This window comes from Falco naumanni, chromosome 6, assembly GCF_017639655.2.
Source record: "Falco naumanni isolate bFalNau1 chromosome 6, bFalNau1.pat, whole genome shotgun sequence".
Lineage (NCBI taxonomy): Eukaryota > Metazoa > Chordata > Aves > Falconiformes > Falconidae > Falco > Falco naumanni.
In genome coordinates this window covers 56063965-56084450 of record NC_054059.1, presented here as the reverse complement: position 1 = coordinate 56084450, position 20486 = coordinate 56063965, and the positions used below count along the sequence as shown (strand labels likewise).

At 35.9% G+C, this 20486-nt stretch overlaps 1 protein-coding gene across 2 annotated transcripts in view; it reads left to right on the top strand.

Moving 5' to 3' along the window:
* The window catches only part of LAMA2 (laminin subunit alpha 2), a 376489-nt gene that overhangs the window by 315406 nt on the left and 40597 nt on the right, over positions 1-20486 (top strand). For both annotated transcript variants that reach the window (XM_040599010.1, XM_040599009.1), the window contains exons 42-47: positions 3708-3824; positions 7062-7244; positions 9934-10088; positions 11709-11852; positions 12756-12889; positions 18952-19111. In XM_040599010.1, the coding sequence (XP_040454944.1) occupies positions 3708-3824; positions 7062-7244; positions 9934-10088; positions 11709-11852; positions 12756-12889; positions 18952-19111 (893 nt within the window). The remainder of the gene's footprint in view (positions 1-3707; positions 3825-7061; positions 7245-9933; positions 10089-11708; positions 11853-12755; positions 12890-18951; positions 19112-20486) is intronic.

Below are 20486 nucleotides of genomic sequence, written 5' to 3'. Positions count from 1 at the left end.
ATCTTTTTAAAAAGTTAACCATCGTTAGCTGCATTTCTCTGGTTACATCTCTTTCCCCTGTTTGTTTCTAAGTCTTGTTTGTTTTAGAGGAAAAAATATTTGCTTGTGACCCATCTTCCTCTTTATAGGATGAGCCTGTGGGGAGCAAGAATAGTACTTGGAAGAAGCAAAACAAAGATAACTAGAAGAAAGGGATGTGTGTAACTGCCTGCCAGATCATTTGTGCAGTATCCAGTCAGTAAAAACAGCTGCATATGTTGCTTCTTGATAGATTTCCACCTTTATTCTGATTTTTAGGGTACATGCATTGGGTAGCATAGCCGCATGATACCCTCTTGGACAGTTTTGCATGGAAAACTGCATTTGGTCAAAATATCAGAAGACATTTGTTTCCACTAGGATTGCAATGGTGGCACATCATCAGTAATTAACCAGTGCCACTTACGTACATGATCTACAGAGACTTGTAAAAACTTGCCTCTTGTAAAATAGATCACTGTATATAAATGCTAAGTAACTAAGTTCTTAAGTTTATCTTAAGATGAAACATATGAGTACAGGAATATTTTTTTCATTTGATTCACTTCAATTTATTTACTCAGAGGAAAAAGAAATAATGCTTTATTCTGTAATGTTGTGTTTAATTATGAAATAGAAACAGAAATTTAAAATCTTTGTTCATGTTAACTAAGCCAGAAAACTTAAAGACCTGTACCTGCAAAGTTCTTCAAGATCCTGCTTACTCTTTAGGGTTTAGTTTCAGTGATGCATGAATGGTTTTGTTGATTTGAACAATAAACAGTGCCTTGATTGGCATCCTGTGCTGACTCTGTGCAGAGTTAATCAGGTGGAAACAGGACTGCAATAAATTTCTAAGACTATTCCTCAATCTACACTTGACTCTGAATTGACAGTGTCTGACATCTTTCAGTGCAGGCCCACTAACCTCTTCCAAGTCAGATAAGCAATGGAGTTTGAAAACACTTAGATTGTAGCTGCCTGTATTTTTTCCAGCCCCAGTGATTAACTGGAGAATATCAGGCCTTCAAATCATGGCTCCAACATTTTTCATAAATGCTAATAATTAAAGGATGGGGGAAAGCTGACATGAAGTCAGTTCAGTTCACGACTTATACACAAAATTAGCTCTGTGCTTAGTGAAGAGGCCATCTGCATTACAGTGTAGGGGACCCATGCTAATATCACTATGCAAAATGAACAATTTCTTTGAATAGCTGATACAGGCCTTAGTATCTCCTCGCATCTCTGTGTAAGAGCCTCCCTTGGGACACTAATTTATGGCTTTATTATTGTAATTAAAAACCCCAAACAAACAAAAAAACCCAACCACAGTTAAAATGTATTTGAGGAATTAAAAGAAAAAATATTAAACAGGTGGAGTTTCAGTGTTCAATTTCAGGAGTTCTAGGGAAACTTCCCCTATTAAATTCTGTAAAAATCAGTTTGCTGCTATGGTTACAAAGCTGAAAACAGAAGTCTGGAAACATGATTCTTCAGAAATATAACTGGGGATAATTAGCATAGTGTTGGATCTGGCAGAGTAAAAAGGAAAAAAAGAGGTAATTTAAGAGTATGCAACAAAGTTAGTATACCACCACCAGAAAAGAATCAAGTATCTCAGAAATATTAACACACTTTATAAACACTAACATCCCAAAAGGCACCAGAGACACCAAGGAAATATCAGGCAGACTATAATTTCAGAATTAAATGGAGGAAATTAAAACAGCTTTGTCAGTATTATTACTTAAGAAGAATTGAACTCAGATAAAGTCTCAGAGCACTTAAGACCAGAATCTCATGAGTTCATCCCGGTTTAGCAGCATCACATTACCAGTAGCCTCATTCAGCAGTTGAGACAAAATCTGTCATTTAAAAAGAAAGGTGGCTTTGAGGAGAAGAGATTAATAATCTTATAAATTAGATTAATCTTCCCAACTTTTTTCTAGTGTTAACTGTGCCTCTTACAGTTCACACAAATGTCCTGTTCCTCTGCAGGACACTTTGCAGGAATGAGGGCTTACCTCCAGGCACTCTCACAGGCCTGTGTGTTGCTCTGATTTAAATAAGGCAAACATATTTATTCCTGAATGACATTTCAAAGTGTCTAACAACAAAAGTATTCTCATTTAAATTCCATTTGCTCTTTCAGCCTTGCTATAGGCTTGGGAAAATTAGTTAATGATTTCCTGTAGATAATACACATTTTGTTTGATTTTTCTCTTAACAAATTGCTTCTTGCTCATCTAGTTAAAAGAAACCTTGCGGGTTTAGAATTTGTGGAACATGAACCACAGTCCCTTGTTTTAATCTATTATTCTGTTTATTCTCTCACAAAAGGGTTACAGCCATGATGCTGGAGTACCAGTGATATCAAGTTATTGTCCCTTGATAAAAAGAGATGCTTTTTGGTTTTGGCAAGTATGTGGCTATAATTCAGGAGAAACCTCATCTGCAGTGTGTTTTCTTATCCCAGTATCTGCTTGGATAAGTATCCAAAAATTAGGTGTTTATTTTCAATAACCTGCCACATATCTGAAGGTCACAGTCATAGTTTGTATCCTAAACTCTTTATCTACAAATTATTCTCCTCTTCCTACTATCAAGGACAGTGATGTTGAGTTAGTTTCCCAGTAGGTCATGACTTTAAGGTAAGAAATTACCAGCTGTCTGTTCCAAAGAGTTCCATATTGATATAAAGAAATGATGAAAAATGCCCGCTAAGATAGTGGCTTAAGCATTAACTACCATTTTTTGTGCCAAACTTTACTTCTAGATTTTGAAATAATGTCTGTTTAAATAGCCATAGAGCTTCACTGGAATCTCACTTTTGACTTTGAAAAATTATTGCTGTGCTGGATACTGTTAAAAAATACTCTGTAATTTTTATTCACAGCAAATGCTAAAGAATAGGAACTTACCTGTAAAGGACAACATCAGTTTCATCAGTAATGTACTGAATATGACACACCTCTGCCTGTAATTTGTACTAGTTCTTTGATTTGAACAAATTCTTAGCTTAAAGTTTTATTTACTAGACAGGCTTTTTTAAAAAAAAATTACTCTGCTTATTTCATAATAACCTATTGTTATGTATACTCCTCATATTGATGATCAGTGCTCAGGTGATCTCATGTGTTTTCTTCCGGTGTTATGTCAACATTAGTTATTTTTGAGAAAATCCAGGAGATCTAGGCTTTGTCGTCTAACTGCAACAGTAAGCTGACCTGATCAATCTTGCTCTTTCACGCTGCGTCCAACTCATTCAACCCATTCAACCACTTTAACAAGATAATTTCAGTAGTAGCTTAATCTAGGAATCAAAGCTATGCCTAAACATCACACTTGTTGAATCTATCAGTGGATTTTTATGTGAATTTGCATAAATCATACCATCTATGATTGTCATTTTTTTCTTTCTTCTGTACACCTTAGGAAAACTTTTGATAAATATAATATAGTACAAATAACTAAAGTATTTAGATACCATGGAAGTAGGGAACTTAAAGAAACAGAGGAAGATTATTGGTGAACCGTACAACCAGTTTTACTGGACTTCTTATTTTACACAATGTAATATCTTAATGATAAATGGCTTGCTCATTGTTATGCATTTTAAATTATGTGCAAAGAAAGGATAGTGAAAACAAAGAGTTAAAGCTTTTTACTATGTGTGCTTTTTATAGAAAAGGGTAATAATCTGGACAGCATGCAGAACAAGCTGAAAGGTGCTGATGAGAAGAATTCCATTCTCCTGAGAACTTTGAATGAAACCTTAGGAAAGCTGTCAGCCATTCCTAACGGTAAGCTGGAAAAGTGCTGGAACACTTGACTCATCCTGGCTCTTTTGTTTCATTTAACAACTGTCTGATTAATCTTTGTCTATGTCCACGCTGTGTCCACTTTGACCATTGGCCGCTGTAATAAGACAAACATGAACAATGTGAGAGAGAACCGAACTGAACACAGTTAACATGGTATTAGTTTGTATTATGATACAGTAGAAGGTACAATGCTTCTGCAGTTTGCAAGAGGTTTCAGAAAGCAAAGAATTATGGTGTCGGGAATTATGATCCAATCTGAGACAAATAGTCTCTAAACATGAAGTCTTTTTATGAAACTACTGTTTAATGAACCATTATAATTGAACTGGTATAATTTAATTCAAGAAGAATGTCTTACTGACTTAATAGAAAAAGCAGAATAAAATTTGCTGGGTTTTGTCTTACCTTTCTACCACACTCTCACTCTTTTATGCTGCAGTATTGTTTCCAGTCACTGTTTGGATTGTATATCTTCTTCAGACTGTAAATTGCCTAGAACAGGAGCAGGCTTTCCTCAATGAACTCTGAACCCTATATAGCCATTTTTAAAAAAAAAAAAAAATATAATCTGTAGTACTCATTAAAATCCCAAAGTCCTGAGATGTTAGCTACTTTGTGTTGTGATAGTGAGAGACAGGGAGCTACAATGTAGTTTCATTATAATGGACAGTGATAAACTGTTTATTTTAGAAAATAAAAAGTTTTGTATCAGTGTAATCTGCTAAGACTTTTCTCTCCATAGAGCACTTTATAAACTGAAGATATGCCTTAAGAAAAGTCTCTAAAGAAAATCTATATTCTGTCTGATTTGTGGTGGTCTGGAAGATTCAGACTGCAAGTTAAAACTCGGCATGAAAAACAATTTACTTATTCATCTTGCACATTTTTCTAGCTTTGATTCCAGATAACTGAAAAGTTTTGGTTTAGATTTAGTGATCCTTGAAATCAGGTGTTCATGGAAATTTGTTTTAATATGTCATGCTCATTTTATACCATTTCCTGGGTCTTGGCCACAGATATTGACATGACTGTTTCTTTTCTCGTGCGCAGATAGATGTCTCGGTCAAATAAAATGGACCTCTAAAACCAGTTGACCTTAGAACACAATACTAAATACGAAACAAGTAAAAGAAATATAAAATGTGCAGCCATTGGCAATGTAATAAACTCTTGTCAGATTAGAGTTACAGGGTGCTTGGTACAAGGACACTCATAAAAACAACCAGATGTGTATTAAGAATGAAATTCAGAGCAAATAAATGGCATGGATAAGGAAATGCAGTAAATTGATTCTCCAAAAGGGAAATAGCCAATGAGGATGAGAGAGGGAATGACTCTGTCATATATCTTGTTCTTCAAGGATTTAAGAAAGCAGAGAGCAGCTTAAAGTAGTAATTCTTGTCTCCATGCTATATGAATAGCCAAATAAGAGCAGAAAAATTCAAAATTTAAGGTAGATCACCTTAGGACAAGGATCCATATGTGCAGGAATGGCATAATTTAAAGCGTGGCTGAAAATAAATATAATTTCTGTGACCAATAGAGGGAAGTAACACAGTAACTCCAACTCTGCCAGAAAGCTGCCTGACCTCTAATATTGGCCTCAGAAAGAGATACTTAGATATGATGAAAAAAGGAAGTGAAAAAAAGGCAATCAGAGCTCTTTGTTCTTTCACTTGACAGTTCTGATGATGATAATGGTTTATTAAAAGTTCAGTTGTATTTTCAAGGTGATATTGTATTTTGGGGGCTTTAAAGAGCCAAAATTTCAGAAATAAGGATGGAATTATTTGAAGCACAGGTGTAATGTATCTTTACTAAGAAAGTAAAAAGGGTCATGTGATCCTCCAGCATGCAGGACAAATCCACCAATTCTCTATGGCTTTAGGAAGCATCATGTGGTCCCCAGGCCACAGGCTTGATCAGATCAGGTGTCCCACAGAAGAAGGACCTGCCTAGAAGACCATTTGGAAACCTATGCTGTTGAGCCCTTGAAATGGAGAAAATGTCCATGTTTTTCCGTGTCTTCACACAGTCATAGAATCGGGAATGTGCAATCTGCTTCAAGCATATGCTTGGTATAAACTAGCTCTTATCAACTGTCTCTTAGTCAGAAACTGAAAGGAATCACAACCTCCTGTGCCTTTCCCCATTCAGTAGTTCATGGACTACCCCAGGAAGCCCCAGTCAGTATGATAAGTGGTCTTATCTCTACATGGTTGATTTAGATATATCCAGACTTCTGGGCTGCACTCCAGAATTCTCATGTGACTGAAGGACATGAAGGATACCTTGGAAAACACAAGGAGAAAGCAATTCTAAGAACAGTTTCAGAGCAAGAAGGTAGCAAAGCAAGTTCCTACAGGACCCACGATGCCACTGTGGAGTGGTGGTAGAGTGAGGGTTCACATGGGTTCCTTTGCAAGCTGGAGTGTCCATCACATTTTCTGCTTGCTCACTGCCTCCCATCTGTGGGAATTCAGAAAACTGGACAGCTCCCTAGTGCTGGCTCATCATGTGATGTAATCCCAGCATGGCAACAGCACCTGAGCTGCATGATAAGTTTTAAAGCAATCCAGTTTACTAACACAGGATTTGAATAAATACCTGCTTGGATACATTCCAGACTTAAATATTTTCACCCCAAAGATAGAACATGCATTTTCATTTTGCAGGCAGAGAGGTGGGGCAGCATTAGACTAATTGTTGTGCTCCAGGTCACCGAGGATGTCTATGGATGTATGTGATTAATTCAGCCAATGGGCCCTTGGTGTCCTAATTCACAAGATTATTTGTCAGAATTTCAGCTGAAACACATGGAGTTAGATTTCTGTACTCTGTACATCAGAACATTGAAAGTCCTATTTCTTTTATAAATATCAAGTATTATATCTGACACTTGATCAGAAGTTAACCAGTGAGTCAACAGCAAAAAAAAACCACACAAAAAATTACCTGATAAAATTATTTCTCCTTTACATACAAATGGGGCTGGAGCATTTTCTCTTCTTTAGATGCATCTGATGTCTCAAAAAAAAAGTCATAAAGGGCGAGATTCTGCAGTCTGAAATTACAACTAGTAATATCCTACTGCATGTGAAGTAGGAGCTCTCAAAGAACTACACAACACAATTTAAGAGTTAACCCAACTTTAAGATGTGTGAAGGAAACTGCTGTACTCCAGGCAATCATTTTATTGTCCTTTTCTACCTACAGATACAGCTATAAAGGTACAGGCAGCCAAAGATAAAGCAAGACAAGCCAATGATACAGCAAATGAGGTCCTGGCCCAGATTAAAGACATCAACCAGAACCTCCTGGGCTTGAGAAACAACTACAGTAAACTCGCAGACGATGTGGCAAAAACAAATGCTGTTGTGAAGGACCCTATCAAGAACAGTAAGATCTTTTTTGGGCTGTTCGGTGGTGGGTTTTTTCAGTTTGTGGTTTTCATTTCTCATCTCAAAATGAAATCAGAGGCACTCCAGAATTTCATTCATGTAGCATTACTATAGTATGCTGGGATAAAAGGAATCTCTATCACCTCACTATTTTTTTTTTTTGGACTTTATATATAAAAATAATTTTAAATCTTAAGGACTGGTGCTAGCAATTGGAAAAAAAAGCTAATGTCAGCACGATGAATGTGTAGTGGATGGATTTGTTCCACTGACTACTATTTAAAGTATTTAGGAGGTGAATAATCAAAGATTCTGACTGGCAGTTCACACCTTGATTCAAGCAAAATTCCACTCACTAAACCTGTCTTCAGTCAGTCAGATAATCAGTTCTGGGGGAAATGCATGACTTCTTTCATATATGTTACTATTTTGGGTAGAACACTGAAGTAGACAGTTAAGTAGAAAGACAAAAAGGAGATTCTGAAAATATTTTTTGGTATGCTTTTATTTTATTTTTTTGAACAGTGAATCCTGTTATCAAATGTGACAATTGCTTTAGCATTTTCACTTTGGTTATGATGGATAAAATTGAATGCTAAATTACAATCCATTTTAGGGTAGATTGCTAGAATATCATATGTGACTATATAATTAGGGCTGACCACAAACCCACGTATCTTTAGAGAATTACTGAAGGACTAATTTCTCAGCTCACCTGGGCTCTCCGGATTGTTGTCAGCTTGATGAAGCTGGGCACCTAAAAACATCTAGTTTAGGAGATTATAATTGTTGTACAGACAAACGTCCTCTTCAGATTGTAGCTGTACCAATGAAAGAAGTTAATCCAAACAGCTGTTTGTCACTGCCTGCCTGCTGCAGGTTCCTGATCCCTCATCAATTGAGATAGATGTGTGAGCCCCAGTACAATCCCTGTCAGGTAGACTGATCCATACTAGTTTAGACAATATGAAAAGTAGTTATTGATTGAAATAGTGTGGTTATATTACAGTGGGTTATGGAACAAACAGATCTATGAGTTAATGACCTCTGGCAGGGCATTGATAAGCTGAGAAGTGGCCTAAAAGCAGTAATTTCTCGGCACTGCTGGATCTAGATTAGGCCATCTGTCCCAGCCAAAGTATTCTAAGACTGTGTACATTAGTATTTTAGCTGAGATTAGGAGGGATAATGTAGAAATTAATCTCTTGATTGTCCCCCATCATGTTGACATTGAGGAGTGGTCTTAACACTTGCAAACTCTTTCATGTCACGTAAGGCTTAATTGGAAGATGTTCTCTAGAAGTATGTTTTTACCACTCCAACTGCTAATGCATACTCAGATTACAGAATAAGGTTAAAGTAAACGCAGAGTAAACCACGCTGAATATGAGCACCAACATACTCACTTTGTACAACTACATACTGAAGCAGTCGTGGCGTCTCCTGTATGTCAGAATTCAGGCCCTGCATTCTCACTAAGTAGATGTGCAATATATGAAAAGTAATACGCTTTTTCTAGATTTATCCTGTCCCTCAATTTGCTTTACATTTCTGTTTAGCTATTGAAAACTTTTTCTTACATTATCTTCTGGTTTTTCCTTTTCTTTGTCTCCGTACCTTGTCTACAGAAATCAGTATGTACGTTTTCTTTCTTGCTGCTTTTATTGTGCCTTTGCTGATAAACAATGATGCACTGCTTACCACCAAAGCTTCTGCATGGTGCTCTATATTTCACATTCATTGAAATAATTAAATAGTTACTTTTCTAAGGCTCTGAGTTAAAGTGACTTGGTAACTAGTTTCACATATGCGAAACCTTAAGAAGCATCTTGAAGGTTTGGTATGAGTGTCTGCGTGACTATTCAAAAACTAGCTATGCAGACTTCCATGTTTTATCTAAGCATTATTATTATTATTATCATTCAATATACATTCTTCTGGTAAATGCAGGTTTGTTGTTTTCTGTGTCATCCACATAAACCCATACCCTCATGCTAGCAAATACTGTGATCCTTAGATCATCTGATGAACTGTCAAAGAGAGGGCATTGTTCACTGGTTGTATGTTGGGGGCAAAAAAAGTAATTTGGAGCTTGAAGAAAAAGAGAGAAAAAAATATCCTTGTGAACTCATTAAGTTCACCTGAAAAAAAGAAAATATTTGCAGTTTACTGCCACTGTTTTTTATTCTGCTTTCAGTACACTTGTAGAATTTTAAACTTGTGAGCAGAATAAAGCCTTTTTCTAGTCATGGCCATTATAGTTAATTCAAGAATTACTTCAAGTTAATTCTAACCCTGTTTCAGAAATTACTAATGGAAAGTAACCAATTGTCATTAATCTAGCATTTTTCTTCAAAACTGGACTTTAAAAAAAAGAAAGTAAGTACCTCATTCATAAGTGTATTTTGCTACAGGAAATGTTTTCTATTAGTATCATCCTGATCTGAAGCATAGTTACTGCTTCAAAATCCTGATTTAACAACTGCATTTGCTACTATTGCTACTTTAACTTGCTTCCAAATGCTCTTGAATTATATTACTCTGTTCAGATAGCTTCCTGGTCTGTGTATAACTCATAGTAGCATATACAATTGCCTGAGTATTGTGTATGCAGAATTTTCTTGGTTTTTTGTGTTCTAATGTATAATTACTGTTTGACACTGTTCTCTCAAACTCTTCTTATGAAGTTGCTGATGCAGATTCCAGTATTAAAACCCTAGAAAAGGAAGCAGATCGTCTGCTAGATAAAATCAAGCCAATCAAAGAACTTCAAGATAACTTAGGGAAAAACATTTCTCAGATAAAAGAGCTGATAAACCAGGCTCGGAAGCAAGCCAATTCGGTAAGCCCTCTTTCTCAGTAAAATGACCTTTTGAGTATTGATGAGATTTTATTTTCTACTTTACTATTTCTTTTCCACAGAGTGAATCATTTCTAATTCTAAACATGTGTAGAGAGCAAATAATGGAGTATAATTTCTCAGCTAAAAGAGAATATTCTGATTAGTTTCACTTTGTGTCTTGTTCCTTCATTTTAAAATTGGCCTTGTTAAATGGATAACTGTAGGAATGTGTCGGGAAAGGTTATTATTTAAGAATTATTATGGATGATAGTACAGCAGAAGAGTCACAATGTCATTGATTTTTTATGAAGAAGAAAACATATTTTTTTGTCTAAGCCCTGATGTCATATCATAGAACTTATATTACCTGAGAATGACGCCATGTCAAGCTCACTGAAATTGCTGAGCGTATTTACTTTCCCATATTCTTGACTTTCTTTGTCCAGTAGCAGTTCTGAGGACTCTAACTTGAGTTAAGAATATATTTCTAGTCCATTTAATGAGTTTAGAGTCTGTCTCCCTGACTCAGTAATACTCTAAACTTGAGGATCAGCTGGTTAATACTAAGGTTATTCAGCCTCAGACCTAATGTAGCAGAGGATCAAATCTGTTAAAGATGGTACTTCAGAAAACTTCCTGAAAAATGTTGGGGGGGGGAAAATATCTACAGCATAATAGGATCCTGGGAAAGAAATGTATTCCATATACTCAATTAAATTTGCACACAATAGAAAGACAAGCTGCAGTGATGATATGGGGTTTTTATATTCATCTTCTGCCTGATGGCTTTGAAGTACTTAACTGCTAAACTTTTCTGAGATACGGAAATTGTGAGTTTGGTCATATAATGGATCTTCTTTTTGGCAAAGTGTGCCCTAAGCATAAGGGGATACATTATGTACGTCTACTCTAATACATAAACATATCTAGCTGAAATTGAAATACCATTGTACTGTCATTATGTCTGTGCTGGCATTATGAAAGCAAACTGTATACAGTTTTTATCTGTGCTCAGAGCCTGAGGAAACTAGCACACATATCCAAGTGCATATGTCACTCAGCTGTGAAAATGAAACTTAGTTATGAATACCAACTCCATTGGGGGCTATGTAAAAGCAGTGATAGACACAACTGTTGGTTTAAAAATAATTGTTAAATGGTGTCTTAAATTGGCATAATCAAAGGCATTACAAGGAAAAATTAGATCTTCCTGTGTACTTGATAGCAACGTGCTGTGATCCTTTCAGGAGTGCTGCTTATTCTCCTGGCTGCACGTTCTACTTATAGATTGTCTCTACTGCTAGAATTCCACTGCTGCTTGTATTAGACCAGTGTGTCTTCTAACTGTTTTTAATCCATACAGTTTATCCTTTCAAATGTGAATGCTAGAAAGAGCTTTTATTTCCTTTTAATAAACAGTCCCAGAAAGAGAAGTCCATTTCTACCTCCTGTGCATACCCAAGCAACACCCTGGTACATGTAACACAGAAATAGGAAGGGAAGGGGGTGGGGTGGGGGGGGAGTATAATATTCTTATCTTTATTTGGAAGCATCTAAAGTTATTTCTGGAATAATAAGCAGTAAACTGAATTCTTCCTGCTGTGCATCTTTTTTTTGAAGATCAAAGTGTCTGTTTCCTCTGGAGGCAATTGTATTCGCACATACAGACCAGAAATAAAGAAGGGAACATACAACACCATCATTGTCAATGTGAAGACTGCAGTTGCTGACAATCTGCTTTTTTACCTTGGAAGTGCCAAGTTTGTAAGTCTGTCTCCTGCTTTTCATGTCAGGGTTGCTTGATCAGATCAGACTACTGACAAATACAGATGAGAAAGGCTCTTTTTTCCCTCCTACAGGCTTCAGAGCAGTAATAGATGGCCTAAGATAATCTAGACATTTTGGTATTTGGTATTAACGTAGGGACTTCTAAAATATGACCAGCATTTTTTTTAATATATTTTAATATTTTAACTAGATACGAAATGTGAGACTTCATGAACTATATTAGAGCTTGAAAATTCACAGTGCAACCAGGGTAATTTTTGGGTTGGTTGTGGGTTTTCCCTTGGGAATGAAGTAGCTAATCATCTTGCAACTGTCAAAGCTCCTATTTATTGTAATTTTAAGTCAAGACTACAATTCTAAGCATAATAATGATGAATGATTCAGTTTCCCATGAGCCCTATAGCAGACAGACTTCTGGATAAATCAATAATAATTCAGTAAATGGGAGAATTCTAACATTTTGAACTATATATTTTATTTACCTAACAGAAAATGAAGAGGCTAGATGGAATCATGTATTAGCCTAGAATCCCAACATCTTTCTGCCATCCAACAGATGTTTTACAAATAACATTACTCTGAGTTAAATCATTCTCTTGATGGCTACAATATTAACATTTCTTTAAGTCTAACAGCCGTTTACTGCATATCACTGACAGAAGTCATTTGCCATCTTTGGCTTAAGATTCCTTGTTTGAACCCATGAAAGCAGGAAAAAGAGAATCTCATTGTAGATCACTGTGATAATTATTTTTTATACTCTACTGTCTATATATAGGTTTCTGATACCTCATTGGACTTCCTGAAATGTGAATAGTTTTGGAAAACTCCCTTTAATTAAAGTATGAAATTGCTTCTGTTTTCATATTTTACATGTAGACTGACTTCTTGGCCATAGAGATGCGCAAAGGTAAAGTGAGCTTCCTGTGGGATGTGGGATCTGGTGTTGGACGTGTGGAGTATCCAGATCTAACCATTGATGATGGATTTTGGTACCGGATTGAAGCCTCTAGGCAAGTATATGTTTCACTTCCAAAATTTTATTCCTAAAGAAAAAATTGCTAAATTTAATAAGTTCTGCTTCTAATCCACTGTCCTCAAGTTAGCATACCTCAGGTTTACGTGGAAATGTTTGCTATGTGTGACATATTGACTTTAAAAAAAAAAATGTCAAAAATATGAGCAATTCTAGTCTGGTTTAATGAAAGCTTTTGAACCTACACCCAATAGTACCAAAAGTGTATACACTAGAATCGCTATTGAAATGTGAATTGTTTTGTGTCAAGAATTTATTTTCATCACATATTTCCCCTCTAGCTTCAACAATCTATGACTGCTTATGTTCCCTTCTGTTTACCTATCACTTTGTTGATTCTCTTCTTCAACTAGCTTCCTTTTAAAATCAGTTACAGGTTTTAGCAGTCAAACAGGTAACTACTGTTCTTTTCTTCTTGAATTTCAAAGATGAGCAGCTTTTCTGAATTTCTGGTCTTGATACAGTACTGCAAATGTGTGGTCTGTCATACTCCAGTACCTTGATTCTTACTCAAAATGCCATTTGCATAGGCAGAACATCTCTTAAAACTGGAGATATTTAAAAAGATACAGTTTATGAAAACTAAAGGATGAAATGTTCTGGAGAGTTAAATTATACTTTGTAATTTGAGATCAGCTGTTGAATGGTTTTGAACTTCAGAAACATGGATACTTTAATATTCAAATTTCACATCTGTTAGTTGAAGCTTATATTTTCCATTCAAACAGCAAATACATGACATATGGTGTAGTAATTACAACATAAGGATTACATAACTTTATATCCTTTATCTTCTACTTCTGAACAGATCTTAGCAATTTAGGAACGTCATCTATATTGCAATTTGATATGTAGCTGAGTAATTCCTCCTGCATCATTACAGTGAATTTTACATAGTATTAAACATAGAACCAATAATGCAATCAGAAAACGAGAGGGGAAAAAAAAAAAAAGAAAAAAAAGCACTCTAATCCTTGGAGGAGGAAATGGCATCCAGTTTAAATAATTTAGTGAAATCACAGAAACCAGCAATTCAGAGCAGAGAATTAAATAAAATTATGGCACCGTGTCCAGAAGCTGGCTTAATGAAACCTTATTGCTAGGAAAATACAAACTGGGATACGATGTGAACTGGTGAAATCGTCACCAATTTGTATTATACATACTAAACAGCTTCATGACACAGTAATGCCAGACTTCCATTTACAGGAAAGCTGTTTCAGCAGAATATGGAGCCAGGACATGGTATAAAAATTCACACATCCTACAAAAATGCGTTGCCTATTAAGCTGGTTGTTCTGGATATATAGGGTGTGCATGCCAAGGTTTTGAACAAACTGCTGGATCAGCAATTTGGAACAATTACAGCTGCACAGATCTGAAGTACAGAGCAGTGTTTAGGAGAATTACATTACAGAGACAGTTGGATTTTTGGGATTAGGATGAAGAGCTCAGGACTGATTTTGCATTCTTAAAGGCAGACTTCATAAGTCTTATACCCTACTAAAGATTCTTCAACTTGAAACATTTTAGTCCATTTGATCTCTCTCCTCTGACTCCCTTCATAAGCTGTTGGAGAGTTTTAATCATTTCATGCTTTCACCTTTTCTCTCCAAATTTCTTCTCAGTTCCAGTCACAGACTTTTTCAGCAACCTGACAGGGCTGCCTGAACAGCTGGAGCAGGGCATCTGCTTAGAATGGGGACATAAGGTGAAATTCTGGCTGTGCTGAATTTTGCCATTGATTTCAGTGGTGACAGGCGTTGACATGCGATAATAATGATATGGTAGGTTTAAATGTTGATGGCAGTTCTTAATCAAGGATCCCAAAGGACCTTAAAAAGAAGAGATGCTGTGGCACAGAGGCTGTGAAATTTTCAAGTTCACTCACCATACCGAATGAAATCTAAATATGAAAAATCTGACTGTTAAGTAATGATCAGAGATGCTCAGTTCAGTTAACATCTGTACCAAAATTTCCAGTGTGTTAAGAATAAATTGATAATTACTGCATCTGTTTTCCAGAGGTGCTTTTAATGTTCATCACCTTTTTAATTAAAGCATACTAATACTTTGCATTTTATTGTCTATGCAGAGGTTATCATGGAGATAATTTAATATTTTTATGGAATGGGTGTAAAATTTGTTTATTTCTGTAAGATTTTCTAAAGGAATTCCCTATACTCTGAGGGTACAGGAATTTAACAATTGTCACTTATGGAGTTATTTACCTGCTTACAGAGGCAAATCTGGTTGATGTCAATCAGCTGCAATCAATCAAAATATCAATTAATAAAGGAAAATCTGGCATAACAGTATCTGGCAAAATGATTTAAAGCAGGTTTGCAACATGCAAACAATGTCAGTTTTGTGAAACAGTCAAATAGCTGACAATATTTTTGAGACTCGCTAGATCAGTGAAACGATGTCACTTGACTTCAGCAGGCCTCAATTAGGAGCAGGACCTGATTAGCTGCAATTTTAATCAAGTGTATTTTAAACATTACCATTGTTTTAATTGTTAATGACAGAGTTTAAGCAGCACCCTTCCTTTAAGAATGTTTCAATCCCAAGTTCATTATAGACACATCCAGCCCAGCTCAGCAAGAATTTAAACTACTGTGGCAGATCTGAGCCATGCTTTCCAATGAAGACTTTCTGTGCTCTCAAGGGGTCAAGGAGCAGAGGTTTCTGCATTGTATTTTGTAATCCAACGTTGATTATTTGCAAAAGTAATCTTATTTACATCATGCATCTCCTAAAGAGCAAACCCTGCATGCATGGCATTATGTAAATTTTCCAGATGATCAGCCACACAGTGCTGATACATCCTCTGTAGTCCTCCAGTTCTACAGAACTGACTGTAACTAGAACAGTATCTTCTAACCTGATGACTTGTTATGCACAGGATAGCAACATCTTTTTGCTGTCAAGTTAGCCAAGTTCTTTCTTCAAGCCCAGCTGCCCTCCCTAAATAAGAGAGAACTATTTATGGAAAAGACTCCATTGTTAGCATTTCAGCGTGTTTGAAAATGAAAGACATCCATGCTATTTGTGACATACTAGATGCCCTAAAAAGTGTCAGTATTCTCAGTGACTTCTGCATTATTGCACTTGGAAGTTTTTACACTGGAATCTTGATTTCAGCATAACATAGATTAAAAGAGCCAATGACTTTCTTTTGGAGACCATCAAAGTTAAGCAATTTAAAAAAAAGGTCTTCAGCTACTGTTAGTCTTTCAACAGTTACTACATTAAGAACTTTTATCCTTTAAAGGGCTTCACATTGATAAGCCTTCTGAAAAAACCCAAAAAATTTGGAATTTCTGCTGCAAAGATATCTCCTTAGCATTCAGTTGATTTTGCAATAAAAGGTAAAATATTTCATTAAAAGGAAATTGAAAAAAAAACCAAATTCTTTAGAATAATGTGGATGGCTTTAGCCCACTTTAAAATGATTTTGACATCATGTTTGCATACCCCAGATGTCACTTAGGACATTCCCTAGGTAACTAAGAGTCTCATTCATGTGGTTTCCAGAGCTGCCAGAAGAAGTACAGGTAGGTAATCAAAGAACTCCCGTGGGTTTTTGTATGTATGTATTTTTCACATGGAAAGACTTGAGATCCCTGACTATAAAGCAGGCAAGATGACATAGATTTATGTCTTCCCCAAAACTACTTTGCAACCCTGCTTCACGGTTTTGTCTCCGCTAATTTATTTTTTTTTATTTAAGTGGCTTTTTTTCCAGTTCTCAACTTTTTTTCTGGTTCTCCAGTTTTCAACTCATTCTGGTTTTGGGGTAATAGGTTCTGAGCCAAAGGAGTTCCTGAAGAATGTTTTTTAGACATAAAATTCATAGTTTTACAGTATTTTTTCACCCTCTAGAGCTCTGGTCCAGTAAACTTTCTAAATCCAGGAATTCTGTAAGTACAGAATAGCAGTGTCTTTATTTAGTTTAATCAGTTGCTTAAGTTATGCAGTTTTCCTTGCTGTGCTCTATATATGAGTTCTTCAAGTTTTATTTAACAGAAATGATAGTTTTTCCTGAAAGATATGCTTTTACTTTATAGTTTGCTTGCTACTTCAGAACCCCAAGCCAGTCTTTTTTTTCTAATTAGACAAAAAGGAATTTTGTATTTTTGCATGCAGCAAGGTTCAGGACTTTTGAAAATCAAAGGATTTTTTAAAATTATTATTTCATTTTTTTACTTTCTGACTGTGACTTGACAGTATTTTGATAGGATGAGTATGTCACTTTTCATCTAGAGAAGTGACATAGCAATTTTTCATTAATTTTATCACCTCTATTTAATCAGCTTCCTTCCTTTCCCTAGAACCCTTTTTCACAAATATAGATATAAAATCTGCTTTCTGAGAAAATTCAGTTTTGTCTAGCCTGAGAACAGCTACTGAGTAATTTTTAGGGTCTAATCTGGTATCTAGCGAAATACCACATGTAGTCTAAAAAATGAGTAGTCACTCTTGATAGGTATGCACTCTTCATAAACTGTTAACAGAAAATGATAGAAATTTTTATTTAAAATGGTGTATTTCTGCATTAAGTATCAAACAGATAAGTTAGAAAAGTTCCATGTAATATTGGTATCCATGCTGAGTGTTTCAGGGCTAGTTAGGGTTGCAGGATTTGGCATCCATGTTAGGAATTTCCAAACTAACATGGCAATGGTCATGGGAAATCCAGCATCCTATTAAAAATAAGACAAAGCAGCAATTTCCCAAGTTATCTGTACATCCACAGTATCTGATCACCTCTGCCTACCTCATCTCCCAGCCAACCCTCTCCCACATTACTGAACATACAAGATGCTTCATCTGCACATGACAGGATTTGGGTCATACTCCATGCTTATTTCTACAGTCGCATGGCCCCATAAGAAATTATGTGTGTCAATTGTGGTCCATCTGTCTGGGATGAAACACTAATTTATGGTGTGCCTATAAATGCCTAATAATTTACTTCTATTAGGTAAGGAGTAAGCTTTCTGTAGAAAGCTCCTATCCATACTGCTGTGAACTAAAGTGATATTAAGCAAATTATTGCAAAGAACTGGAAGTGTGGTCAAGCATTGGAACAGGCTGCTCAGGGATGTGGTAGAATCAACATCCCTGGAGGTGTTTAAAAAATGAGTAGATGTGGTGCTGAGGGACGTGGTTTAGTGATGGTCTTGGCAGTCCTGGGTTAACAGTTGGACTTGATGATCTCAAAAGTCTTTTCCAACCTAAATGATACTATGATTCTATGAAAATTGTTCAAGTTTCCTTTGAAATACCTTTCTATATACCTGAAAGACTAGGAGGAATCATCTCTCTCTTCATTCCATTCCTTTGATTGTAAAAATATGTCAGCAAACTCCTTCCATGCCAGTTACTTCATGAATATAACCTAAAAAGTAGAAAACAAACTGCTGCAAAAACTATTAACAAACGACAAATTCTTTTGTTGCTGCTGTTACCATCAATATTTGATGTGATTCACAGGGGACAATGAGGTAACATCCTTAAACATAATGGGGTTTGTGCCAGTTCAATAAGCAACAAGGGAGCTCCATTGCAGAAAATGCAAACTCTGTGCATCGCAGTGAAGGGAATCCAAGTACTTTATCACATGATCATTCATTTCAGTTCAAATATAATCTAATAAACCTTATGAAATTCGGTAATTTAATTTGGAACCTTGCCTGCATCATTTGTTATGTCTAGAAACAATTACTTACCACTAATTTAATGACAATAATTTAAAAAATGTAACTTCTTAGTTTTAGTCGGTGAAGGTTCCGCTTCATCTGTGTAGTGAGTTTTGTTCAAAAAAGACATTGAGGTGAGAAAAAAACACCTGGTTTTGTAATCATGTCTTTAACTTAAGCAGGCATAAGAGTATTCTTTTGTATCAAAATAGAACATAATCACATCAGTAATGCATGCCTCTGTTAAAAGATGCTATCTAAAGTAGACTCCTGCTATGTTTGATTTAACTACTGACTCTGTATGCTTAAATTATTTTGTTAAAATCTCTAGGACTGGGAAAAATGGTACAATATCAGTGCGAGCTCTGGATGGTCCTAAAGCCAGCATTGTGCCAGCCACATTCAGTGCTGTCTCTCCACCCGGATATACCATTCTGGATGTAGATGCTAATGCCATGCTGTTTGTTGGAGGTTTAACTGAAAAAATAAAGGTAAGGTCTTGTCTGGTGCTTGCATGTTAACTGGCTGTTTATGTGGACTGTTTTCGTTACTGCTTACAGTAGAAATAGTAAACTTTAATATGCTGGCATCATTGTGGTAGGTGCTTTAGTAGCAAATAGTACACCTGCAATCTTGAAAGATTATTGGGATTCACCTAGACATGTAGGTGCACAGAGCTGAAGTTTTTCTGCCCATGCCGTTAACTTCTAACCAGAAGCCTAGCGGCTAACTGTACCGATACAGTGTTTAGCCCAGACTTATTTCTGCTGGGTAGCTGGGTGCTGTACTTTGGACACACCGCTGCCCAAACAGGCTTTCAGTATTGTATGATGGGAACTCATTCCTGTTTCCATACATTCCTGGTCTCCTAACACTGTATATAACAATATATATTACTTTGCATTCAGGGATTCTTTCTTTGTCATGTATCCACTGTATCACTTCATCCTTTGCAGTTTGTTTTTGGTGTTTCTGCTTTGCATTATTATTTTTTGTTCCTGCTTTCCCCTCTGTACTACCCATCTTTTTAACCACTACCTGCATCAAATCGCTGATCTATTTCCTCTTTGCTGGTTCATTTTTCTGGTGACTGCTTCTACATGGCTTAACTTAATGAGAATGAATAGAAAATTTATGCCAAATAGAACAGATGGAAGTGTTTCAGCAAAAAATATTCTCCAACAAGTACTAATCAGCATATATTTTCTAGTGACATTCATTAGAAAACAATTTAAATGAACTGTTTTGTTCCTGATCAATATTTTGTTTTTATTTAATATTAGCATTTTAAAGAAATCCTTATTTAGCATCAAATAAAACCTAACATTTAGACCTTCCTAAACAGTAAACTCAAAGAACTTTTTTATACATTTAGGTTTGTATAGGTCCTCCAGTGTTGAAATGGCACAATATTTTATGGTCCAACTTTCTAGTTTTTAGAAAGTTCAACTTTCTAGATGGTTATGGTTTGGGAATATGTGATTAGATGTATTCCTTTCTTACAGAGAATAGTGTGGGTGCACATTTCAAGAGAAACAAAGACAAAATCAGAGGATACAAGAGGAACAGAGAATGTAGATTCCACTTGCTTGAAATCAGTGTCTTGAAGTCCAGCTTTAGCTTAAAAGATACCAATGTGTTTTGGAGCACAGTCAGGCAACTTCATTTTAGAGCTTGATCACAGTTTCTGCACACACAAAAAAGCAATTCTGAGCAGAGTTGCTCAACTACCAGCTAACTTAACTGAGATATATCTGACTTTGACAAGCATTCACAGGGACAGGAAAAAAATTTCATGAGATTTTGAGCTAGCAAATTGCAAGTCAATCTATATTAGTAGAACTCAGATCTCTCTGTTTTATATGA